The 24,978-nt window shown below is 48.3% G+C and overlaps 1 protein-coding gene across 2 annotated transcripts in view; it reads right to left on the bottom strand.

The window, feature by feature from the left end:
* Positions 1–15,058, bottom strand: part of SLC25A42 (solute carrier family 25 member 42) — a 30,123-nt gene extending 15,065 nt beyond the window's left edge. Inside the window, exons 1-3 of one of the 2 annotated variants that reach the window (XM_030540375.1) lie at positions 14,982–15,058; positions 1,417–1,503; positions 239–358 (exon numbers count right to left, since the gene is read on the bottom strand). In XM_030540375.1, the coding sequence (XP_030396235.1) occupies positions 239–358; positions 1,417–1,422 (126 nt within the window). In that variant the 5' untranslated portion in view covers positions 1,423–1,503; positions 14,982–15,058. The remainder of the gene's footprint in view (positions 1–238; positions 359–1,416; positions 1,504–14,981) is intronic. The other variant, XM_030540376.1, reaches the window with a different exon arrangement.
* Between the last annotated feature and the right edge of the window lie 9,920 nt (positions 15,059–24,978).

The following is a 24,978-nucleotide window of genomic DNA, read 5'->3' as shown; positions in this document are numbered from 1 at the left end:
TACCTCCCAAAGGGTAGGCAGGAGACTGGAGGCATTTCATTGATGTTTGTAAAGTGCTTTGAAATCTTCAATGAAAGCCACTGTTGTACGACATAATACTTGTAAGCACTGCAGCTGCTTCAGGGCTCCCAAAATCAGATGTCGTTTGCTTTTCCTTTCTGGAGTAGCAGCCAGCCAAACCAAACCTCCCCTCCTCCCCCTGCAAATCCATCACCCACACACCCCTCCCCACTCTTACCTCAGATAGAACGTGGGTGGGTACAATTGGCTCCACGCCATTCTGTTTTAAACCCACTTGACCTTCCTTCACACCATTACCCATACCAGTCGTGCTTACTAGGCAGAAGAGTTGTGGCTCCTAAATTTTAATACAAAAACAAAGAAAACCAAAAGCAGTGGTTAAGTGAGAGTAGAAAGGAACATTTGGGTCTTGTTACCAGCTTACACTGGAGTACGCAACATGATCTGCAGTAGAGGCCACCTCCAACTGGTAAACCCATCTCAAACCACCACAAACCAGCCAGCTTCTGCTTAGTGTTCATCTTTGGCGCCATTGACAGTGTAACAGATCCATGCTCCAAGAGCATCTATTTGACTTCAGTGGAAATACATAATAATTGCATCTTTATTCCTTAATATTTTAGTAAGAGGGGAAAAAAGTAACAGTCATTATGCTTGCTAACGTTACATATTGAGACGCCAACTGGTACTGACTGTTCTAGAGGACAAATTCCCAGAAGAGGCACCACAGCATTTCAACTGTTCTAAGAACCAAAAGAGAAAAAACAGGTCAAAAGGAGATTTCTAGATTTATTCCTTGTATTTATTTGTGTCTTTGTTGCCATCTGGCATGTGTGTCATTGACATCTTCCTATTAATTTTTTTCTGTTCTACTTCTTCCCACAAAGGATTTCAGTAGTAAATCGTATTACTGTTGCTAGGGAGTCTTTAAAATAGTCTATTGCATCTCTCCTCTAGAATGTATTTCTGCTATGGCCACTTTAACATCCCAGCTCTCGGGACGAGATCAAAACATGCATAATTTCCAGGAGCTAAGAATCAGATACTAGACTGTTTTATTCTATCGTTTGCTGTGAAGCATCCAAGTTGCCAATCAGCCTGAGCTTCTAGATCACATTGGACAAGGCACATTGAAATTAAAGACCTATGCATGGAAAATGGAAACAAAATTGTCCCAGCAATACCTTCAGGAAGTCTGGCCTGAGCAGCCGGGTGCTATTTTAGGAAAGTGATAGATCCAGTGCATCATATCTGCCATAGAGACTATTCTGACAATGCCAATGATTTAAGCGCATAAATATAAATACATAAGTGTCTCCAGAATTTCATTTATTCGCACTAGTTTCAAGCATGTGTGCACGGCAGCTCATTTAATACAGAAGGTTTTTTCCTCACTTTCATATACGCTCTCCATCTGTTTCATGAAGGGAAGGGTAGCCCAAACCTTTGCTACAGACACACAGTGATATCGCAGATAAAGACCTGGAATACGAAACAAATCGTCACTTCAATTCCTAACTTTCTGTCAGCATCTCAGCTCTTATACTTCGAGTTTTACATTTTCTCCACAACGAAAGAGATTCAAGGTTACATTTAAAAATTCTAAGCAAGCAGCTTTTATCTGAGGCAGCAAGTTACACCAGACTTCTTCACAAGTGGGTCAGAGCTTTCCTAGGGGTATGACTGCTCCAACATGAGGAGATCAAGTTGTCCCATTTTGTTAGTCTCCATTGCAGAGGGATCCCAGTCCCAGCACTGCCATGCTCACTGTTCCCCTTCAGGCAAATTATTTCACCTTTGCCTTTGTTCTGCACATGGGGAAGGTGAGGCACACCAGCTGGCCTGTTGGAGAGAGGGGTTGTGAGGTTCTCTCAATTAGACCTAGATGTTCTTTTTATGAAAAGCACCGAACAAGCATTCTTATTGTGCTATTTTTTCCACATCATGGCCATAAAACACTTCCAAAAATCCCTTGGTCACTGCAGCAACACTAATGTAAAGTGAGACACAGAGGAGGTTTGTCTGCAATCACGCATGACCAATGTGTTCGTCAGGAAGCTATGCATGACCCATGCGCTCACTTTGAGAAGAAACTGCCCTGAATATCTTCAGCAGCACACGCTACTTGTTTGCTAGAGCTCTGGGAAGCTACGTCTTAGCATGTTTACAACTCCTTAGAGTGCCTCTTTTAAAATGAAAGCTCTCAAGAGGGGAGAGGGGTAGCTCAATGGTTTGAGCACTGGCCTGCTAAACTCAGGGTTGTGAGTTCAATCCTTAAGGGGGCCATTTAGGGAACTGGGGTAAAAATCTGTCTGAGGATTGGTCCTGCTTTGAGAAGGGGATTGGACTAGATGACCTCCTGAGGTCCCTTCCAGCCCTGATATTCTATGAGTCTAAGATGCTGCCCAGAGGGAAAGGATTCACAATTTTAATGGAAAAGATATGTAGTAGTCCAAAGCACGATGCAAACAAGCAACAGGAATATTTGCATTGAAGAGATTCTATAAAGACAAGTTCGAACACAGTCACATCACACGACAGATGGATATTTTCATGGGGATAAAGATCATGGTGCCAGCCACATTCTGTAACAAAGCAACTAGAAGGGAGGACTTGATTCAACTCATGTTGCTTTGCAGAAGAGTCTTGACTTCCCATGTGCCTTGTGTTTAGTTATTGGTTGCCCTGCTCCGTTTCCCAAAAGAAATCATCATAAAAAAGAGTGAAAACCACATGCAAAGACAGTGTATTTCATGAGCTCAGCTAAGGTAACCATAAGAACACAAGAACGACCACACTGAGTCAGACCAAAGGTCCATCCAGTCCAGTATCCTGTCAGCTGACAGTGGCCAATGCCAGGTGTCCCAGAGGGAGTGAACCAAACAGGTAATGATCAAGGCATCTCTCTCCTAGGAAGGAGAGCACCAAGGAAGCACAGGCCAAAATACAGATCCCAGATCCACTGAGGATAAAGACTTGTCAATGAAACTCATGCTGAAGGGTCCATAATTTAGGTTCTAGACAAAGAGGACGAGAAGGGACATAACCCAAAGGATTTTTAAGCACAGGTACACAAAGGATTCCAGTAGCCTGGGTGCATACATCTGTAATTATGGCGTTAGAGCTCTGGAACCCGACCTGAACATGCTGGGACCTGACTACAAGTGTTAGGTCTGGGAGCCGGTGAACTGGGAAAACAAACAGACCCTCTCAGGCTCAGGTCAGCGCCCCTCCTCCTGCTCATGGAGTCCACACAGTGTCATCTGCGTGCCCTGCTGCTGCCAGCCCCCACCATCTCACTGCGCTGCGGAGTGAGTGTGCCGAGCAGTCGCAGCACCTCTCGCTCCACAGAGCACAGGGGCCGGCAGGAACGGGCACACAGCCGCTGCCACACCAAACCCACGGGCACAAGGTGGCAGTGCTGACTCAGCGTCAGGTCAGAAAACAGCTCGACCCTCCAGGGCTTGGGTAGGGTGGGTTTGTGTCCACACCAGGCCTTAAAGTTAGGCCCAAGCAGACCGATAGGTGGCATCATCTTATTCAACTGTGTTCTCAAAGACAGCCTTGTTCACTGTTTAAGGCCCCGATCCTGCAAAACCTTTAAAAAAAGGAGTCCAGCAACTTCAAGGAGATCACTCACATGCATAACTGAAGCACACGCCTAAGTCTCCACAGGTTCAGGACATAGGAATGTTTACTATTTTTAGTCCTATTCGCTCTACAAATGTAGAACCACTCTGTGCCATATTTGCAGTCCTGGTGTGTCTTGTGCAGCACTATGCATTAGACAGATTAGGCCAGGGTTAGCAGAGTAACAGCAAGATGGCTGTACTTTATGCTGCAATAGCACACGGGGGCACCGAACAAGGACCAGGGCCCCCACTGTGCTAGGGGCTACACAGATTTGTAATAAGACATTCCCTGGCCAGGAAAATTTATAATCTGAAAGCAAAGATTTTGGCCAAGATGGGCTTCAAGACTGAATAAAAAGTTAGCGAGTAACACACATTGTGGCTTCGTAACAAGATTCCAGCAGCCTGCTGGAGAGTGTCAAAGAGATCATGACATCTACCGATTTAAAATCCTGTGAAACCCACTCTTGTTTTTCAAGGAGCAGAAGGAGAAATTTCTCTAAGTTCTAGCCAGATGGAAGGTGGAATTTACCTCATTAGTCAGCATTCAAACACACAATATATTTTCATTGAGCACCCTCAAAAGAAGTTGGCTCTTAGTCACATTTATCCACACACGTGTTACAGACAAGTGTGTTACCTGGTTAGCTTACAAGCCACATATTTAGATTCTTTGTAGGCATCCTAAATATTTCGACATTTACTAAAATACGTCTATGTGAGCTAAAATGAACTGTCTGCCACATATTTGTTATTGGATGCACAGTACAGACTATGGATGTTAAATTAAGCAGCACTGTTTGACTTCTCTCTTTAGCTCTGCTCATTGAGTATTTGAGCAAACTGCAGCCTCCAGATTAAACTGTAAAATTAACCCTTCACGAGGTCAAGTGTTCTGCTTTCTTAAAAGCTAGTTTTGGTAGCTCTCTCTAATTAAAGGAAGAGCAAAACTGAGTCAAGTTCTTCAAATAATGCAGACAACTCACTTGGTGAGAGGTTGCACAAGGAAGAATTTAGTTCATTGCCCAAACTGAACCCTAAGGGACCACGATCACGAGCTTTACAAAATCGCTGTGCTTTCATGGGCTGTGGCCTGAACCCTAAGGCATCAACAGCTCATTCACTAAAGATTTTTTTTTTTTTTTTAAAGATTTCAAACTCATACCACAACTCATCGCATAAAGACGAATTAACCAAGATACCATGCAAATTGCAATAATTGGTGATAGGAAGGGTTAAGCCTGAGTTCTCTGGATATGCAGACAAAGTAACACAGTTACATTGCAGGTTACCAAGAGTCTTCTTTTAAACTGACTTCTCAATTCAACTTACTTACAAATAGTTTGACTTGATATAATCTGATCTACAGTACACATGAAATCCTCAGCTGGGCACCCAGCTCCTCCTTTCCTCTTCTTGGCCCCCTGGCAAGAGCTAATCCTGCACTGATCACAAAGACACTCACATGGCAGATATCTGTTCACTGCTTCACTAACACAGCTGTTCTGATGCTGTGCACAGATTTTGCAGTGCCCAGCTGCTCTTAAGCACTCTGACACCCTGGTAATCATAAAAGCAGACTTTGCTATTCCAGTTTACACATTTACTACTGTGGTCAGAATATAGCAGATGACCAGGCATCCAGCACACACAAACTGGCTTGCAGCCTGTCATTGCCAAAACACATTTGCCCTAAAAATCCCCACAGGAGCTTAGATCCATTGCAGGACACACAAATTTCTAATAGAACGTCAATTACTTCAGTGTGAATAGCAGAGATATTACAAAGCAAATGCTCAGCAGTGTCAGCTAGCTGCATGTCAGCTGTGGTTATTTTCTAAGAAACCCTTGCTTTCAGCTTGGAGAATGCCAGTGGTGACTATGGAAATGGTCTCGAACACTGGACACTGAGTTCTGACTGACGAGCAGTGGCCTAACCATGCTGCTCTGGCCAACAGAGACATGCGTCCCATGTGCACAGATTCCATTTCACAAGAGCAGCAAGACAAGCAGTGCATTACAAGTTAGTTGCGTTTTTCCAGCAGTTAAGAGTTACTGTGGCTTTGTGCCACAAAAAATGCTGTAAACACCCAGAAATACAGTTGTGATTGATCCTCAGCAGGTGCAGTGATTGAAGAAAAGCAGGTCTGAAGGTGGTAAGCAGCCATTAGGAGTAACAGGCACAAGACATGCAGGGACCTAGAAGGCATTTCATTCTATATTTAAAGCTCAGAAGTAGATGGCCAGTGACAAAGGGAGATTGGAACGAAATTGCTGCTAGTTTTTCCAACACAAATTCACAAAATGGAGTTTAATAATTCACACCTACAACATGCCATTCACCCCCAAGAATTGCAAAGTACCTTATAAACGTATATCCATAGACACAGATTAACTTTACCCACTACCGAGATGCAGGTACCACACACAGACCAACGCGTTTTGTGTGGGCTCCGTATTAGCTTAGATCCATAAATGACAAATACTGCATTCAGCTGAAGCTGCAGAGGCATTTAGGAGGCAGGAGGTAATTGTGCATATGCTGAGCTAACATAGGCAACATGCCCAGCCATTTGATGGTGTTCTCAGCAGCCAGGTGGAGAGCTGGCAGCCCGCCATCGGAAAAAGTCCATGGGGGGTTCGTCAAGGATATACGACAGTCTGAACTTGACCACAGCTGCATTGCAGATCATTAGAAAAATCCCATTGAAAGAGACTGGCCGCACAGCTGCGCTGTCCGAAACTGGGTCAAAGACGACCACCGGTACCTTGGCAGATCAAAGCGTGGTGGACAGAGGGCTGGGTCTGTGATGAGAGCCTGATGAACGACTGTCGTCAGTGACCACTTGGTGCGCCAAGCAGATTCCACCATCGTGTCGTGTGGTGGCATAAGTGACCATAAAAGGCATCTAGATGACAGGTGAGCTGGCGGGGGTGGAAGAGGTCTGTGTACAAAGGCAGATCGTTGTTCTCATGGAGCTTGGCCAGCACCACGACACAGGCTCTCTCACAGTGAATATGGGGCAATTCTAAGTATTGGTAGCCATGGCGATGGAGTTGCCCATAAAGTTCTGGTACCAGTACACATGGGTTTGTTAAGCTCTACATCGACCAGCCTCCTGTGAGATGAGCGATGCCAGACAGAACAACAGTGCTCTGCTGCTGAACAGCAACGGGCAAGGGCTGATGTTCTAAGCGTCCGAGTGCTCACACCCTAGGTTGAGCCAGTCAATTTTCTGAGCAGGGTGTTCCAAGAGCTGACCTTGAGCTGCCGTCTTCCTCAAGTGGTTGCAGTATGTTAATGACCAATCCAACGTCACACCAAAGTAAACTGGGTTTGGATCGTGCCGCAGGTGTTGGCTGTTGAGGAAAATGTTTAGCTTGTGGCTTGCACTTGCATTACGCAGATGAAATACATTAGAAACCATCTTGGAAAAGTTCAGCTGCAGGCGCCATCGACGACAATGGTCTGCCATGAGCTATTTTGCCTATGTTAAAATTTAACCAATACCCTAGGACTAACACCTGTTTTTGCTATAAGTATTGTGTTTGCGTCTCCTCTTCTCCCATCCCTTTGGGGTAGTTTTTCAGACTGTAAGCTTCTCAAGGAGGGAACCACATCTCCTTACATGAGGATACGGCACTGAAAACAACAGGACTGTGAACCTGATTATGGCCTCTAGGCACTACCATAATATAAACACTATCTGACGTAGGATTTCACATCAGGGTGGAATTTCATTTGGACGCAAGGAAAGTTACATACATAGCTCCCACTGCTACAAGGCTGGGCAAGTTCTATTCAGAAGTGTCAGTCTCACTCATTGACCAATAACTACTTAGTTCCTGTTGTTCAAAATCTCACCGATGACCATTCCTCCCCATCTTAGTTTATGGGCACTCACTTTGCACACATTTTCCCAGGCGAAGTGAACACTTAACTGAAGTTACTCAACATCAGTCAGGGAAGTCAATTGATTAGGTATGCCTCAGTTGTAAAACTGAGTAATTGAGCTTGACCAAAAAAGGGGTGTGGTAATAGCTGAAACGCCAGAGGCTGAAGGCTTGTCTACACTGGCAATTTACAGTGCTGCAACTTTCTTGCTCAGGGGTGTGAAAAACACCCCCCCCGAGCACAGCCAATTGCAGTGCTGCAAAGTGGCATGCAAACAGTGCACCAGCGCTGGTAGCTGCGCCCCTTGGGGAGGTAGGTGTTTTAGAGCGCTGGGAGAGCTCTCTTGCAGTGCTGCACCGCAACCACACAAGGCACATTAAAGCACTCCTGCGGCCAGTGCAGACTAGCCCTAATTCCCTCCTTCAGTGAAAGCCTCATTGATTTTCACATTTGTCAAGCCAGCTGTGAAAGAGCTCACTCCATAGACTTGGACTGCAGCGTCAGTCCAAATACAGATCTGACAGGATAGCCTAATTTTGGCAATTAATTGATCTTTGATTATTAGCAGGTAAATATGCCCAGTGGTCTGTGATGGGATGTTAGATGGGGTGGGATCTGAGTTACTACAGATAATTCTTTCCTGGGTGCTGGCTGGTGAGTCTTGCCCACAGGCTCAGGGTTTAATCGATCGCCATATTTGGTGTCGGGAAGGAATTTTCCTCCAGGGAAGAATGGCAGAGGCCCTGGAGGTTTTTCTCCTTCCAGCAAGTGACCCGGGCCCCACACTGCACAGGAGGATTCTCTGCACCTTGAGGTCTTTAAACCACGATTTGAGGGCTTCAGTAACTCAGACATAGGTTAGGGGTTTGTTACAGGAGTGGGTGGGTGAGATTCTGTGGCCTGCATTGTGCAGGAGATCAGACTAGATGACCATAATGGTCCCTTCTGACCTTAAGTCTACAAGTCTTACGTACAAACTTGACCCTGATGCATAAAGCCTGAAAAGTTCATGGAATTTCATCCTTTTAGCAGTTTGCACTGATGTTTTTTAGCACAATATGAATGCACTCTTCAGTGATTCATTAATAAATCACTGAACGGACCTTTCGTTACTGGAAACGTATCTTCCCAGTTCCAAAGTACAGGCAAATGCTGCTTGTTTTCCTCTACTGCCAAAGAGGCAACATTATTCCAACCAGGACGATGACATATGAGAAAGGAGATAAAAATTCCTTACGTGGTTTTAGACTATCAAGCTTGAACTGAGAGAAAGTCACTGGCCATTGGGGAACAGTTACTTAAAAAGCTTAGTAATGAAGCCAACTGTGCTAGTCAGTGTTGTCCAGGACTCACGTTTGAACCGAGCTCAGAACGCCTGTTCCACAAAACAGAAAAGTTGGCAACTTAAGAGACCACAACTGATTCTCTGAAGTGCAGCTGGGAACTCCTCACAATACCTGCTCTAACCAAAGACTGGAGACCAGTTCTTTGCTGCAAGACAAATAAGCAACCCCGTTGAATTGGGAGGGGGAGAAATTAATTGATTAGGGAAATCTGAGGAGCCAGACGATGAAGGGGAAGGAGTACACTCTCTCCACTGGAGAACACTCCTTTCTCACAGAATCATCGCCACAGAAAATGAGAGAAAGGAAATCACCCAGAAGTCTGCAACACTCTGGTCAAGCAAATGCAACCTTCCCACTGATTGGATGGAAAATCAACCAACCTCAGCCCTGACTTACAACATCCCTGCCACCAGGGGCACTGACACATGGGGGGATCTGGGGGCCATGGCCCCATCACTTTTTACTGACTGTAAGGGTGAGCAACACGGAGGAGCTGGAAGGAAGCAAGCAAGGGACAGGGTCTGCAGGGAAGGGGCGATGTGGGGGAAGGGCCACAGTCTGGGTGCCGATCCCCCCCACACCCAGTTTGAGAGAGCGTCTGTCGCCCCTGCCTGCCACCCTAGTGCGGGGTATTTCCTTTGCAAAAAGGCAGGAGACAAGAACACAGTTGAGGAAATGTATCACAAGCGACATGAGGGCGATATGACAAAGCTGCCAACAAATGTAACGCCAGGGTTCAGAAAAGGGCAACTCAAATGATTAGGGGTTTGGAGAGGGTCCCATACGAGGAGAGATTAAAGAGGCTAGGCCTCTTCAGCTTGGAAAAGAGGAGACTAAGGGGGGATATGACAGAGGTATATAAAATCATGAGTGGTATGGAGAAAGTGGATAAGGAAAAGTTATTTACTTATTCCCATAATACAAGAACTAGGGGTCACCAAATGAAATTGATAGGTAGCAGGTTTAAAACAAAAAGGAAGTTCTTCTTCACACAGTGCACAGTTAACTTGTGGAACTCCTGACCTGAGGAGGTTGTGAAGGCTAGGACTATAACAATGTTTAAAAGGGAACTGGATAAATTCATGGTGGCTAAGTCCATAAATGGCTATTAGCCAGGAAGGGTAAAGAATGGTGTCCCTAGCCTCTGTTCATCAAAGGATGGAGATAGATGGCAGGAGAGAGATCACTTGATCATTGCCTGTTAGCTTCACTCCCTCTGGGGCACCTGGCATTGGCCACTGTCGGTAGACAGATACTGGGCTAGATGGACCTTTGGTCTGACCCAGTACAGCCGTTCTTATGTCACTCACTCACCATACCCTGAATTGTTACCACAAGACAAATGAGGTTTTACAACTCCAGAGGCACGCCTGGTGCTTTGCAGCATAAGTCAACACACCCCTTGCCCTGCAGAGCTTACATGCAATGCAAGGAGGGCAAAAGTTAAGACATTTGATGGGATCTGTTTGTTTCAGATTTATCTTGTCAGCATCAAATCTCTGCTGGTGAATTAGGCATGAAGCCAGGTACGAGCAGAAGGATGGGAACAGAGGCAGCAGAAAGCTAGCCTGGAGAGAGGAGTTTTGGGGAGGAGATGGAGGCTCTTGGCCCATGGAATGCAGTTCCAGAGACAGAAGGGGAAGAGGCGCCAAGCCCCGAGCCGGGAGGAGGCAGAGGGTTTGTTAGGGTGAGCAGTGAGGGCACAGAGAGAGAATACAGGCTGGCAAATGTTACAAGACTGACACATAGTTGATAGGTATGAGCTCATCCTAACAGCTGTCTAGACACTTGCTTTTTACCTGGTCCACTACTAGGGTTCCTATAGTAATAGAAATAATACTTGGTGGTCTAGGCTTAGATCAATTCCAATTAAAATGGCTTAGAACATGGCTGTGTGGCCTTTGGAAGAAAGCACAAAGGTGCTCGTTTAAAAATTTAACAAGGGAACGATACAGGCGGCCATCATGGACCGACTAGAGGCAGGAGTCAACATTTCGATAGTTACGGAGAGATGGCAGGGAGCTTGGGGACAGGCTATGAAGGGTTTTGTAAGTTAATTCAATCAGCTTATGGTATGAACCAATGGAGAAGGGGGAGCCAATGGAGGGGTGCAAAGAGGGGTGACCTGGTCAAAGCAATGGGCTAGGAGAATAATCTTGGCAGCAGCATGAGAATTTTACCTGAGTGGATGGAAAGGAAAGGTTGTAGCTTAAAGATACTATGCAGAAAAACCTTGCAGCGTCTACACAGAGAGAGTCTGGAGGTGAGGGACTAGAAAAGAAGATCCCGAAGTAGCTATAAGCAAAGAGTTTCCCCCTTTCCTTACTGTTACTGACTGGAATACAAGCACTGCTGGTCTAAACACTTGCACTCTTCATCAGGAGCTATTTCAGTGCAACAGCTTTGATCATCAGAGCCTCTGCCTTAAAACCCACATTTATTTGTGTGTGTCAGAGCTCAAGATGATAAAACATTAACTCAGTCTTACCTCATTAAAGCAAAACTGAAGTGGATGTGCCTTAACAAAAACATTTTCCTTATTTCTCAATAGTTAAGCTATTTCACGTTGCATACGTGGTCTGAACTTTAGCTGGATCCAATTATTTCAGTTCGTTTTAAGCCCACTATTGCGCACCTTATATTAAGTTGCTACCGTGAACTTAAGATCCGTCCTGCCTAAGCAAAGCACCTTGTACAACGCTGTTAAGATACATCCAGCTTGGTAGGCCCAAAATTTGACATAATGGCAAATCATATTTTGACTGTCGTGCATGACAGCAAGGTCCAGTGGATTAAGAGCAGATCTGGGAGCAAGGAACTCCAGATGTCTAAAAGTAAATCTGCCTGGGTTTGGGGTTATACAATTTACTCCAAGTTTCACAAACCATGTTTCTGCTCATCCCCTCTACAAAGCGGGGAAAACACCTTCCATTCCCTGCAGAATTGCAACAGTTAATACTTCTACCACAATTTGAAGAAGGAAAGCACATCAGCAGCATTAAGGTATTAGTGCCAGTTTTACATGAGAAAGAGAAGTACATCTAAAGCGTTGGTCAGCTGGGTATATTTAGCAGCAGAATTACCAAGGGAAAGGTGACTGGTTCCTGGACCTTTCCGAACACTACATTTGTTTGGCCTGGTCCGTATTAAGCCCATGGTAATCTGCTTCAAGAGGTAACAATACACATTTCAAATCAGCACTGGCCACCTGGCATTGTATTTTCTTTAACCCCTTACAGTCGGCATGCCAGGTACAGTACATCTATGAAACACCTTGCCTTCAGGTGGCCCTGGCCCTGCCTAAGTCAGAGTACAGCCATTGTGAACAGCTGCTGCAGTGTAAAGATGTGACTGTGACAGAGGCTGTGAAACCGGCCTGGGGCCAGCAAGATGTCAAAGCTGGTGCTCTCTCTGCCCCAAGGACCCTGTCATCTGTATACAGAGTTCCTGCTGAAGTACAGGGGAAAACTCAGGGAGAGCTGATTGAGAGAGACTGCAAAGATGGAGGGGTGGGGGGGAGGGATTCAGTGTGATTGGCTGATTTCCAGAAAAATGCCAAGCACCCACAATTCCAGCAGAAGGCAATGAGATGTGCAGAGACTCTGTGCCTCTGACAACCCAGCTCTGGTGTTTCAAACTAGGCACCTAAATTCAGTGACCACTTTGTTAAACATAGAAATTAGGCCAAAATTTTCCAATCGGATCATTTTTAACTGCATTCATTTTTAGATTGCAAATGAGTCATACCAGCCCTCTAGAAACCCTTACAATACAGACTCTCTTCTCTGTTATTTTGTAACATCCACTGACTACAGATACCTCTGGTTCCCCTCATCACTTCAGCCATTAAAAAATAAACAAAAAAACATGTTTCCAAAACATTCCAAATTAACTAACCACACAAACAACCTCCAGAAAAAGCCTTGCATATTAAGAGATTGTGAAGCACAAGGATGCAACTAACTTCAATCCACATTTTTAAGCTAGCTGACTAGCATATTCCTGTTGGTAATGAAGTTAATGAATGCAGTTACATCTTTAAACCCTCAGCACTACCCAAGAGAGCAATTGTCTAGAAGCTTGACATTTTATAACGTAATAGCAGTAATGATTACACCTTTAACGTAGTACCTAGCACATTCAGCAGAAGCATAAAAGTGATAACATGGCACTGATTAACTTACATGACCCTTTCCAGCATATCCTGTTTTTTGTTGTTGTTTTTTTTGTTTTGTTCCACCTTTAAGACTAGTTTGAGCATGTTTTCCCACTTCCATATTTGGAGGCAGAGCCAGGGAAGTGGCTAAACTAGAGTGAGATAAAGGGAGGAGAGATTCAGAGCACTCAGTTCTCCATGTGTTACTTTCTAGCCCTCCAGCATCTGTCCCTGAGTAATAACATCTAACCCCATATTCTTCCCACATTTATTTCAGCTTACAAAAATGCACTCATCTGGTGGTCTGGAAACACATCTCTGAAGGAGTATTTGGCTTGAACAGAGCTTTGAGATGATCATATTTAAGGAACAGACACCTGATGAAGAAGATTTCTGTATCTGATGTATTATGTTTTCAGATTTGGTTTTAAAGTGTTAAACGTGACATTAACAGGGAAACTGTGCCCCTTAAACACACATTGTTTGTGCAGAAACTTGCTGGTGGCAAGAACAGGAATAGCAAGTAGGCCTTTTACCATCAGAAGACCATGGGGGAAGGGAAGAGAGAACGGAATTATATCAAGTCAATACATTTGCTCACTATCTCCTCTTAATACACTGCATCTGAGAAGTCCAGGAAGAAATTATTCCTAGTTGTTGGCCAACTGACCAGCCCAGTAACTCAGCTTTACCCTTCTATTGCCAAATTTGACAGGAAGTTAAAAAACACTATGAAGCTTATCACCTGATCATTGAACCAAAGACAAAAGAAGAGGGAAGAGAGGGTGGGTGGGAAACATTGCAAAGTGTCCCCCAAATGCACACTAAGATGCTTTACCACCAGTAGAAAGACAACAAGAGAGCAGAGCTTGCATGCTCCAGGCTGACAGAGCCAGCGATCTGATCCCTCTGACCCACAAGCCAGCTCTGTCCCCTAACACAGGGGCACCAATGAAGGAAGGTCAAAGGAATATTTACACAATATCACGGAGCTAATTCATGGGGGTGGGGGGGCTTGTCCCATAATGAGGGAGGAAAATGGGTGCATCAGGAACGCCCCTAACTCATACTTCAGGGTCCCACATAACTCAGAAATGGAAGCGAGAAGGTTTCAGGTTTTCCCCTGAGAGCAGAATGCTGGGACAGGGTGCAACTCCCCCACGCACGGAGCAGGGGCTTCCCACGCTGGTGTTGGATCCCTGCAGGTGCTGCTCCCCCTCTCAGCCCTTAGCACCCACTGGGCCCCAGCTGAGCCAGAAGGGGAGCTGGGCGACAGCAGAGGCACCAGCCTCCTGGCGAGCGCGGGGCCCTAGGTGACAGCTGGGGGGATGCCCCACAGCAGGCTGCCGGCTGCCCCCCCAGCTGCTCAGGGGCTCTGAGCCCCACAGGGTGCTGTGGTGGGAGGGGGAGAGGGCCAGACTGTTACCCCCCATCCCCCAGAGGGGCTGCGGTTACACCAGAGCCCAGGGGCAGTTACTCACCTGGCTCCTCTGCAGGTAGCGGGCGGCTACCCCCAGCCGGGGGCTTTCCCCCTCCAGCAACGGGGGGCAGCCAGCACTGCCCCAATACAATACTGGGGGGAGGGGACAGCCAGGGACACCCCCCATCCAGGGCTGGGGGGCAGGGCAGCCAATGGACCCCACAAGCGCAGGGGGTGGGGCATCCAGGGGGACACCCCCCATTCGGGGAGGGGGAGGGGGGCAGCCGGGGGGACACCCCCCGTTCAGGGATGGGGGAAGGGGGGCAGCCGGGGGGACCCCACAAGCGCGGGGAGCGGGGCAGCCAGGGAGATCCCCTCCCCCAATGGGGGGTGAGGGGGGCAGCCGGGGGGTTCACCCCCATTCGGGGCTGGGGGAGGGGGGCAGCCGGGGGGACCCCACAAGCGCGGGGGGGCTCCAGTCTCCCCTCCCCCAGCGAAGCGCCGCACTCACCGGCTCGGCTCGGGCCCGCTCTGCTCTCCAGCTGCGTCTCCGCGCTGCCGCTGTGGCCGCGGCCTCTTGGGTCCCCCGCGCTGCCGTAGGCGCTGGGCGGGGCTCCACTCCCAACCACCAATCAGTGCTGAGGCTGAGGGGCGGGGGCGGCATTCTGCCCGATGAATGGCAGCAACCCCAAAGACGGACAGCTTCGTCAGCCAATCAGCGAAGGGGAGGGGTGGGGGGTGAGACAGGGGGGTGTTGGCTTCTGCGTTCGCCTGCGTGTGCTGGGCGCTGCCCCTTGTATTGCCCCCTGCCCCGCCCCCCTCGCTGGGCCCTGCCCCCCTTCTTGGGCTCAGCCCCCTGCACTGCCTGCTCCTCACTGCTTTGGTCACTGCCTTCCCCACTGCACCCTCTATTGCCCACCCCCCTCCCCTACTGTACCCTGCACAGACACTGCCTGCCCTCCCCCCCCAGCACTGCACCCTGCACAGACACTGCCTGCCCTTCACCCCCCCGCACTGCACCCTGCACAGACACTGCCTGCCCTTCACCCCCCCGCACTGCACCTTGCACAGACACTGCCTGCCCTTCACCCCCCAGCACTGCACCCTGCACAGACACTGCCTGCCCTTCACCCCCCCAGCCTTGGACCCTGCACAGACACTGCCTGCCCTTCACCCCCCAGCACTGCACGCTGCACAGACACTGCCTGCCCTTCACCCCCAGCACTGCACCCTGCACAGACACTGCCTGCCCTTCACCCCCCCAGCACTGCACCCTGCACAGACACTGCCTGCCCTTCACCCCCAACACTGCACCCTGCACAGACACTGCCTGCCCTCCCCCCCCAGCACTGCACCCTGCACAGACACTGCCTGCCCTTCACCCCCCAGCACTGCACCCTGCACAGACACTGCCTGCCCTTCACCCCCCCGCACTGCACCCTGCACAGACACTGCCTGCCCTTCACCCCCCCGCACTGCACCTTGCACAGACACTGCCTGCCCTTCACCCCCCAGCACTGCACCCTGCACAGACACTGCCTGCCCTTCACCCCCCCAGCCTTGGACCCTGCACAGACACTGCCTGCCCTTCACCCCCCAGCACTGCACGCTGCACAGACACTGCCTGCCCTTCACCCCCAGCACTGCACCCTGCACAGACACTGCCTGCCCTTCACCCCCCCAGCACTGCACCTTGCACAGACACTCCCTGCCCTTCACCCCCAGCACTGCACCCTGCACAGACACTGCCTGCCCTTCACCCCCAGCACTGCATCCTGCACAGACACTGCCTGCCCTTCACCCCCAGCACTGCACCCTGCACAGACACTGCCTGCCCTTCACCCCCCCAGCACTGCACCCTGCACAGACACTGCCTGCCCTTCACCCCCAGCACTGCACCCTGCACAGACACTGCCTGCCCTTCACCCCCCCAGCACTGCACCCTGCACAGACACTGCCTGCCCTTCACCCCCCCAGCACTGCACCCTGCACAGACACTGCCTGCCCTTCACCCCCAGCACTGCACCCTGCACAGACACTGCCTGCCTTTCACCCCCCCAGCACTGCACCCTGCACAGACACTGCCTGCCCTTCACCCCCCCAGCACTGCACCCTGCACAGACACTGCCTGCCCTTCACCCCCCCTCCCCTACTGTACCCTGCACAGACACTGCCTGCCCTTCACCCCCCAGCACTGCACCCTGCACAGACACTGCCTGCCCTTCACCCCCCAGCACTGCACCCTGCACAGACACTGCCTGCCCTTCACCCCCCAGCACTGCACCCTGCACAGACACTGCCTGCCCTTCACCCCCAGCACTGCACCCTGCACATACACTGCCTGCCCTTCACCCCCCAGCACTGCACCCTGCACAGACATTGCCTGCCCTTCACCCCCCAGCCCTGCACCCTGCACAGACACTGGCTGCCCTTCACCCCCCAGCACTGCACCCTGCACAGACAGTGCCTGCCCTTCACTCCCCAGCACTGCACCCTGCACAGACACTGCCTGCCCTTCACCCCCCCCAGCACTGCACCATGCACAGACACTGCCTTCCCTTCACACATCCCCGCACTCCACAATGCACCAGACACTGCCTGCCCGCCTCACCCACCCCTCCCTGACCATCTCCCACTGCACCAGGCAGGCACCTTGCGCTGGGCTTTCCCGCCCCTCGCTGCCCGTAGTGCACACTGCTCACTGCTCCAGGCATTGCAGTCTGGAACTGGATGACTAGCTTACTGCATGTTCTTCACAGGATCTTACTCACTACATGTACTGCGCTGCATCATGCTGGTGGTGCAACCTTGCACCATACAATGGATCACGGTGCCCACTCACTGTGACCTCACTCTCCCAATTCATGGAGCCACACTGTGCTGCACCCCACTCCCTAAGCTGTGCTCTGCTCACCCTAGTTCACAAGCTGTTCAGTGCTGTTTGCTTTACTGCAGTGTGATGTGTAGTGCAAATGCTTTACAACTCAGACAAAAACAAAAAAGAAGAACCCCAGGCTTAATTCCAGGAGTGGGGCATTCGAGGACTCGGTGTGGTTATTTATTTGGTTTGCAATAGTGCCTGGAGTCCCCAGTTAGGGCCTCATTGTGCTAGGCATTGTCCCATAACATAGTCCCTGACCCATGGCAATAGGATCTAGTAACTTTAGTTCAGTGGGTATTTGTCGTGTGAGTTTCTTTCAGTTGATCTCTTGTTTTCTGCCATCCCCAAAGGAAATTCAGGTAAAGCAGAATTTAGGACAGAGTGATCTTGTTTTCTCATTTATGGCCATCCTGCCTCTCCCTTCAATGACATACACATTCTCTCAAATCAAGCTGCAAGGTCAGGTGAAAACAATCAATCCGAATAAGAGCTGCAGTGCCGACTTCAAGTGTGGAATTGCAGATTCCACACAGGATTAGCCAAGAGCTGGAATTGTTTTGACATGATAAGATCTTCACAACAGTACTAGGACAGGGCATGGAGTACAATTCAACGAGGCTTCAACCGCATGACAAGATGTACCATGTTGCAAATTGTAAAAAAGTGTCAGGTGTCTCAGGGCTCTGTCAGCCAGGATGGAGTTAAATGGTGTATTTTGCGGGGAGATACCCTGTATCCAGCTTGAAACAGATATGGTCTTTGAGTCAGGGACTGTCTCTCATGGTGTCAGCACAGGGCCTAGCACAACGGGGCCCTGATCTCAACCACTGTAATACATCATAAGTAGGCGTGGAAGGTTTAGAGTTTTGTCAGTAAATGTCATTTTCACCATACAAACATAAACCAATTAAAATAATATTTCCATCCATGATAATAGAAATTTACAGATAGGCAAAGAAAGAAAAATGCTGCTTGAGTTTGATTTAAGGCTATTTTGCTACGTGATGCTGCAATTTGTGTTTCAACCGTTATAAAGCTTTAAACTTTTGAATCTCAATGTCCACTCTCATTAAATAATTGTCTGACCCCCTTCTACTGTCTGATCTCCCCCATAATTTCCCACAACTGTGCAAATATAAATCAATAAAAATGGGGGGGAAAGCTTAAAAATAAACATCCATATTAGCCATCAAAATTATAAAAAATAAAAATCAAATTCTGCCAGGCCTGACCATCCGAAATAAATAACAACAATAATTTAGAACTGAATAGGAATTAGCTCTGCCACAGACTCACTGGGCAAATGACTTTGCATCTCAGTTCTCCATCTGTCTGAGGGGGGTGCATGCTCCAGGGTCTAATGCAGTGGGCTGGGAGCTAGGACTTTGGGGTTCCATTGCTGACTCACTGTGTGCCATTGGGCAAATCACTTTCCCCACTCAGTGCCTCAGTTTCCCCATAAGGATAATGGCACTAACTCACTTTTGTCAAGTGCTAGAGATCTCTGGATAAAAGATGCCTATAAAATTGATGTAATACAACTATTTTATTTATTAGTAAAAGAGAGAGAATAATCTGGGTCTCACGAGGCTGCTGTGACACTCTGTCTTTGTCAAGTGTGTGGATAGCCCAAGATGAAAGGTTCAGAGTAACAAGCTGCTAGTCTCACTGCTCAGGTGAGTGAGCCAACTCCTGGAAAACAGAACAGAAAGTGCCGTCCCTGTTGGACAAACAATTCCAAAGCATGTTGACATCCCACATGCTCTGGAACATCGGAAGATCCCGTTCAATTTAATTTTCCAGCCCTGATAAACAAAGATAAACGGTGAGCCTGGGAGAGAATTAGGGCTGATAACAAAGGGCTTAATATGGAAAGCAAATGCTTTCAAAGCTGAGGTCTATGGACTGGATGCAAAGCTGGCAATCAGTTCTGAATCAGCAAATTACTGCATAATGCCTGGAATTCAGGGCTTCCTTTAGGGTTTTGGACAGAACCAGTATCTCAGATTTCTATAGTGACTTTCAATCCAAAGGATCCCAAAGCACTTTTCACAAAGTATAGGGGAATCACTTCACATGCTCCCAAAATGCAGCCACCCCTGGGGTGGAGAACCAATTCAGGACAGCAAAGAGGAACACTGCTTCAAACTACATCTGTAAGAGGAACATAGGGAGGCAAAACTCGAATTCAGGCAGCTTCTGCAGCTGAGAGAGAAAGTCCCTATAAACATGGTTATATGCTATGTTACTGGGCTACTCCTGCCAATTACATACCCTCCAGGAGCACTTCTGAGACCCCCTGCCAGAGACAAACCCTGTCATCAGAGCAGAGGAGACAGGCATGCTGTGAACCTTGAAGGCCAGCTCTGGCTGTACTTATTTGCCTAGGATCACAGAGACATTTATTAACATCTGAAGCCAGAGCTTGGGCAGGAAGGGCCATTCAGGACAGCAGTTCCTAGGACCTTCTCAGGGACCTAGGCTGAGTCAGCAGAGCTTGTCCTGTTCCTTGGAGCACCCGCTGCGTCCTACCCCCATGTACTCAGTCACTGACCAGCGGGCGTGTGGCGAGGCTGAAATTTGCAGCAAATACAGCAGGCTAGAGCAATGAAATTGCATAGGAGTTGGGTAGCAGTGACGCCCTGCACTGGGGCTCCCCATCAGGATAGGGAAGGGAAGCCTAGAGGACCCCTCACCCACACAGTGGGGCCCCAGTTGCCCTGCTTACTGCAGTCTGCCTTGGCTGTCGCTTTAGGGTTTCCCACAGGGGGTCCGTGGGTTAGGGTTTGGTCCAACAGAGGCTAGATTTGTCACCCTACAAGGTATGCTGCAGAGCCACTGATTTCCTCAGCCTTTAGATAAGGGGGTGGCGGAGTGCATGGATGGAGGAACTTGAGGTGGACAGGTGTCAAGTATTCTATCATTCTGGGCATTATTTCTAGAGCCCTGCAAATCTGAGATATCCGCGGACCATGTCTGCAGATTGCGGATCGGATGTAGATACAAATTTTGTATCTGTGCAGGGATACTGGTCTGGTTTCTTCGCCAGCTCATCGGGATGTTGTACGCCTGGTTCTGGTATACACGTTAAAGGCCATGAAAGCAGCTGGAACTCCTGTATAGACCCTGAGGTAAATTAAACTGGACTCAGAGAGCAGCACCACAATAAATTATAGCGCGCTGTTCACCTGCAGATCGCAAAGCTCTTTACAAAGTGGTCAGTGTTGCTGGGCCTGTTTTAGACAGACACACACAAGGGAAGTGACTTGCCCAAGGTCACCCCGTAGACTGGGGCAGATCCATGTCTCCTGAGTTCTAGTCCAGTGCTCTACCCACTAGGCATCGCATCTGGTGTAGACAGCTGGTGGCTCATGCAGCTCTCACTTGTTTGCATTCCGGGAGGTGCTTTCCAATAAATCCAGCAGTTTGCACCCTCTGACCTGAGGGGGATGTACTTTGGCCAGATTGTTGAGGAATCTGTCTCTAGCAGAACTGGAGTGGGAGGAGGAACAGTACAGTCAGGAAACAGATCCTCGTTTGCTTCAGGAGTTTATATAATTGCTTTTCTCCTTTCTGAGCACAACTATCTGCATTTTTGCTGTCATGATTACAGGGCTTCTGTCATGCCAACCCCAAATCATGAGTTCTATCCCCCTCCTCCAAATCATGAGATTGGTTTAAAACTCATGAGATTTTAAAGTAATACATTTTGTGTTTGGTGGTGCCTGGGCCTGGAGAGGGCATCATTTCAAGCTTTTCTCTGCCACCAAGAGGGCTAGAAACTTACTGAAACAAACTGAAAGCTGAGATTCTCTTGTAATCCAATGACTCTGGGAGCTGGGGCTTTAAGGATAAGACCAAAGATCACAAGCTTGCAATAAAATCATGATAACTGGCCAGCCTGGGGCTCTAAAAAGAAGAACTGAAAGTGCAGGGGTCACAGAAACACAGCAGGGTGGAGATGGGGGTCGTACCCTCTGGAGAGGCCATTTCAATGGCCAAGTTGCTTTTTTGATGATTCCACGTTGCATTTCAGCAGCACTTCTCATCAGAGGATCTCAAAGCACCTTTAGGCCTCCCCGTTGTGAAGTAAGGAAGTAGGATTATCCCTGTGTTACAGATGGGAAACCAGAGACACTGAGAGGCAGAGTGACTCACACAAAATCACACAGCAAGTTAGAAGCAGAGGTAGGAATGGCACCCAAGGGTCTTAGCTCCCAGACCCCTGCTCTCGATCACAAGATAAAGGTCCACTTGATTTGTTCCTCCCCTTATAAATTGTGCCTCCTGCCCTTTAGTCAATAACCTGACAGATCAACCATCTCTTGGCCCTGAAGATCCTTTTGTTATTTGGTGTAAGGCAGGAGCCAGTCTCGGACACAGGCCCCTTTCCCTGCTGCATCTGTCTCTGTAGCTCTAGTCAAGCTGATTTCTCAGGTGATAAATTTAACTTTCCACCTTCCCATGGTCTGAAAGCTGCTTTCCCAGCTGGGGAATATGAGATTGTTGTGAGAAGACCTTCCACGCAAAATAAACCCCCATCAACTAGCAATGGAAGGGGTGAAAGCCCTTAGTAGAATAAAGGCTTCCTTATGTGTCCCTGGGGCCCCATGGTCAGAGATGGGAGGAGCACCCCAGAACTCAGCGATGGGTCCAGCTGGGCTAAAGGGCGTGTGGCTGCAATATCATATCTAGTTCCATCCCCTCATTGGTCCCGTTCTTCTTCACTGAATCGTAGCCAGGACTCACTTTAAAATTCATTTAGTGGCTGGGGAAGGGTACTGGCTTGGCAGATTTGGAGCCTGATGTCCTCTGTTTATCCACAGAGCAGGGGCAGCAGCAGGGCAGGCTCCTCCCAAATTTATCCCCACCTGTGGTTAGCCAAGGTGATGGTAATAACGTCCAATCCTATCTACAGCTTCCACTGCCATTCAAGGGAGAGCGGGGGGAGCAAAGGGAACTTACATGTCTGGAATTCCCCAGGGCAGACGCACCCTGAGGAGAACAGGAGTTCAGTCTCCATGGTCCATTCAGTCGGTGGCCTCTTTGCACAGTCTGCCAGTGCAGGTGGGGATTTTAGTGTGTGATGTGGGTTTTAATCGCCTAGGAAATAGACTGAGACCCACCAGCTCATTCATACAGGAGCCACAGAGGAGCCCGCAGAGGGAACTGACCAGGAGCCTCTCGCAACCCAGGTGGGAAGTGAAATGGCAACCTGGAAAAATAACGCTGCAGATTCCATTCTTGATCCCCTGAGCCAGTCAGTCCCCTTTGACCCCGAGGTGGAGAGGGTGATGCTGGGTCTCCGCCCCGGTTCATGGCCTTGCACTATTTAACATTTTTATCAATGACCTGGAAGAAAACAAAATTATCGCTGATCAAGTTTGCAGATGACACGAAAGTGGAGGAATGGAGAAATAATGAAGGGGACAGACCCCTGCTACCGAGCTGTAGGATCACTTGGTAAACGGTGCGCAAGCAAACCATGTGTTTTAATACATCTCCATTTAACTGGGTACATCTAGGAACAAAGACTGCAGGCCACATTTACAGGCTGGGGAGCTCTGTCCTGGGAGGCAGTGAGTGAGAAAAGGGTTTGTGGGCTGTAGTAGAAAGACATCTGAACATGAGCAGCCATTGCAACGCTGTGGCCAAAAAAGGTAATGCAAACTGGGATGTATAAAGCGGCGACTCTCACAGGGAGAGGGGTTTTATTACCTCTATATTTGGCACTGGTGGAACTGCTGCTGGAATCCTGTGTCCAGTTGTAGTGCCCCCAGTTCAAGAAGGATGTTGATAAATCGGAGACAGTTCAGAGAAGAGACACAAGAATGATTAAAGAGTTAGAAAACCTGCCTTAGGGTGATACACTCAAAGACCTCAATCTAATTAGCTTAACGAAGAGAAAGTAAAGGGGCAATTAGATAATAGACTGTAAGCATCTACATGGGAAGAAATATTTAATAGTGGGCTCTTCAGTCTAGCAGAGAAAGATATAACACGATCCAGTGGCTGGAAGTTGAAGCAGAAATAAGATGTAAATTTATAACAGTGAGAGTAATTAACCATGGAAACAACTTACCCAAGGGTGGTGGGGAATTCTCCATCACTGGCAATTTGTAAATCAAGACTGGATGTTTTTCTGAAAGATCTGCTCTAGGAACTATGTTGGGAGGCCTGTGTTATCTGTGTGTGTGTTTGGGGGGTGTCAGACTAGATGAGCAAAATGGCCCCCTTCTGGCCTTGGAGGATAGGGCCCATCAATGGCTATTAGCCAGGATGGTCAGGGATGCAATCCCATGCTCTGAGTGTCCCTAGCCTCTGTTTGCCAGAAGCTGGGAGCAGACAACAATGGATGAATCACTGAATGATTGCATGTTCTCTTCATTCCCTGTGAAGCACTTGGCATTGGCCAGTCAGAAATCAAGATACTGAGCTAGATGGACCCTTGGTCTGACCCAGTTTGGACTTTCTTATGTTCTTAATCTGTTGCTCTATTTCCCTGCTCATGGATTTCCAGAGAACTTCTGACAAGTACATCGGGCTATGGGTCTCAGAAGCTGTTTGTATTGTACTGCTGCATAACTGTATTGGTTACACATTTCAGCAGAGGCAAAAGGGCTCAATCAAGAGCATTCCTGAACAGTTGCCTAGAAACTCTGTGATTCCTAGGGTGAAAAGGGCCAGACAATGTGGCTGCTCCCTGAAGGCCCATCTCTGAAAACCCGTTGATGCAATCACTGATCCCGTCTGAATGTCTAAATCTAACAATAAACCATGTGGCTGTGCCACGCTTGGGTTGGAATGAGTTGGGTTTGTTCACAATTTGATTTCTGGAGATGGCCACAAACCAACCCCCCTCTTCCCCCCATCCAAACACTCCTGCGCTTTGGATCCAAACCTGGATCCAGGGCTGAATTTTGCAAGTGGTCCCTTTACCTCAAATACAGGCTCAGCCAGACCCCCAGATCTGGAGCATCCCAGATCTTTAGGCTTTTTGAAATCTGTCTCAAGACCTAAATTTGGAGGTGTAAGCCTGCCTTTGCTGGTTTCCGTAGGAACATCTTGCCTGACATCTGCTTATTGTGTCATCCCCTGGGGATGCGCTCAGAACCTTTATGATGTCGTGTTGGAATTTTCGCTTAGTTGTCCCCTCCGCAGGCTGGACAGAGCCTGGAGGGGAACTCAGCCAGCAGGGACAAAGAGATGTTGACTTCTGTTTTGTAGACAAAATTCAAGGGTGGGCTGCTTCAAGGAGTTAGCGAGAAACAAGCCCCACAAGAACATTCCTTACAGTTATACCATTTTAAGACCAAGTCCCTCAGTCCCCTCAGAGGCATGGCAGGAAAGATGGTAAGTACATTGTCTATTACATTCAACCTAAAACAGATACAGAGACTATTAACCAAAAACCCAGCAATCTTTATGGATGTTTGGCTAGAAAATTCTGCATTTTAAACACTGTGGGTCAAATTCCTCCCTACAGGCAGTGGAGTTACTCCGGGCATGAACATGGCTCTTTATTCTGGCTTTCTACCTGCCTCTTAAAAACAATTATTCCCCATAGGATGTGGGGGATCAAGCAAACGACAGTCCCATCATCCCTTATTTGCCCATCTTACCAATG

Source organism: Gopherus evgoodei, chromosome 22 (assembly GCF_007399415.2).
Source record: "Gopherus evgoodei ecotype Sinaloan lineage chromosome 22, rGopEvg1_v1.p, whole genome shotgun sequence".
Lineage (NCBI taxonomy): Eukaryota > Metazoa > Chordata > Testudines > Testudinidae > Gopherus > Gopherus evgoodei.
This window is presented reverse-complemented; position numbering and strand designations above follow the sequence as displayed.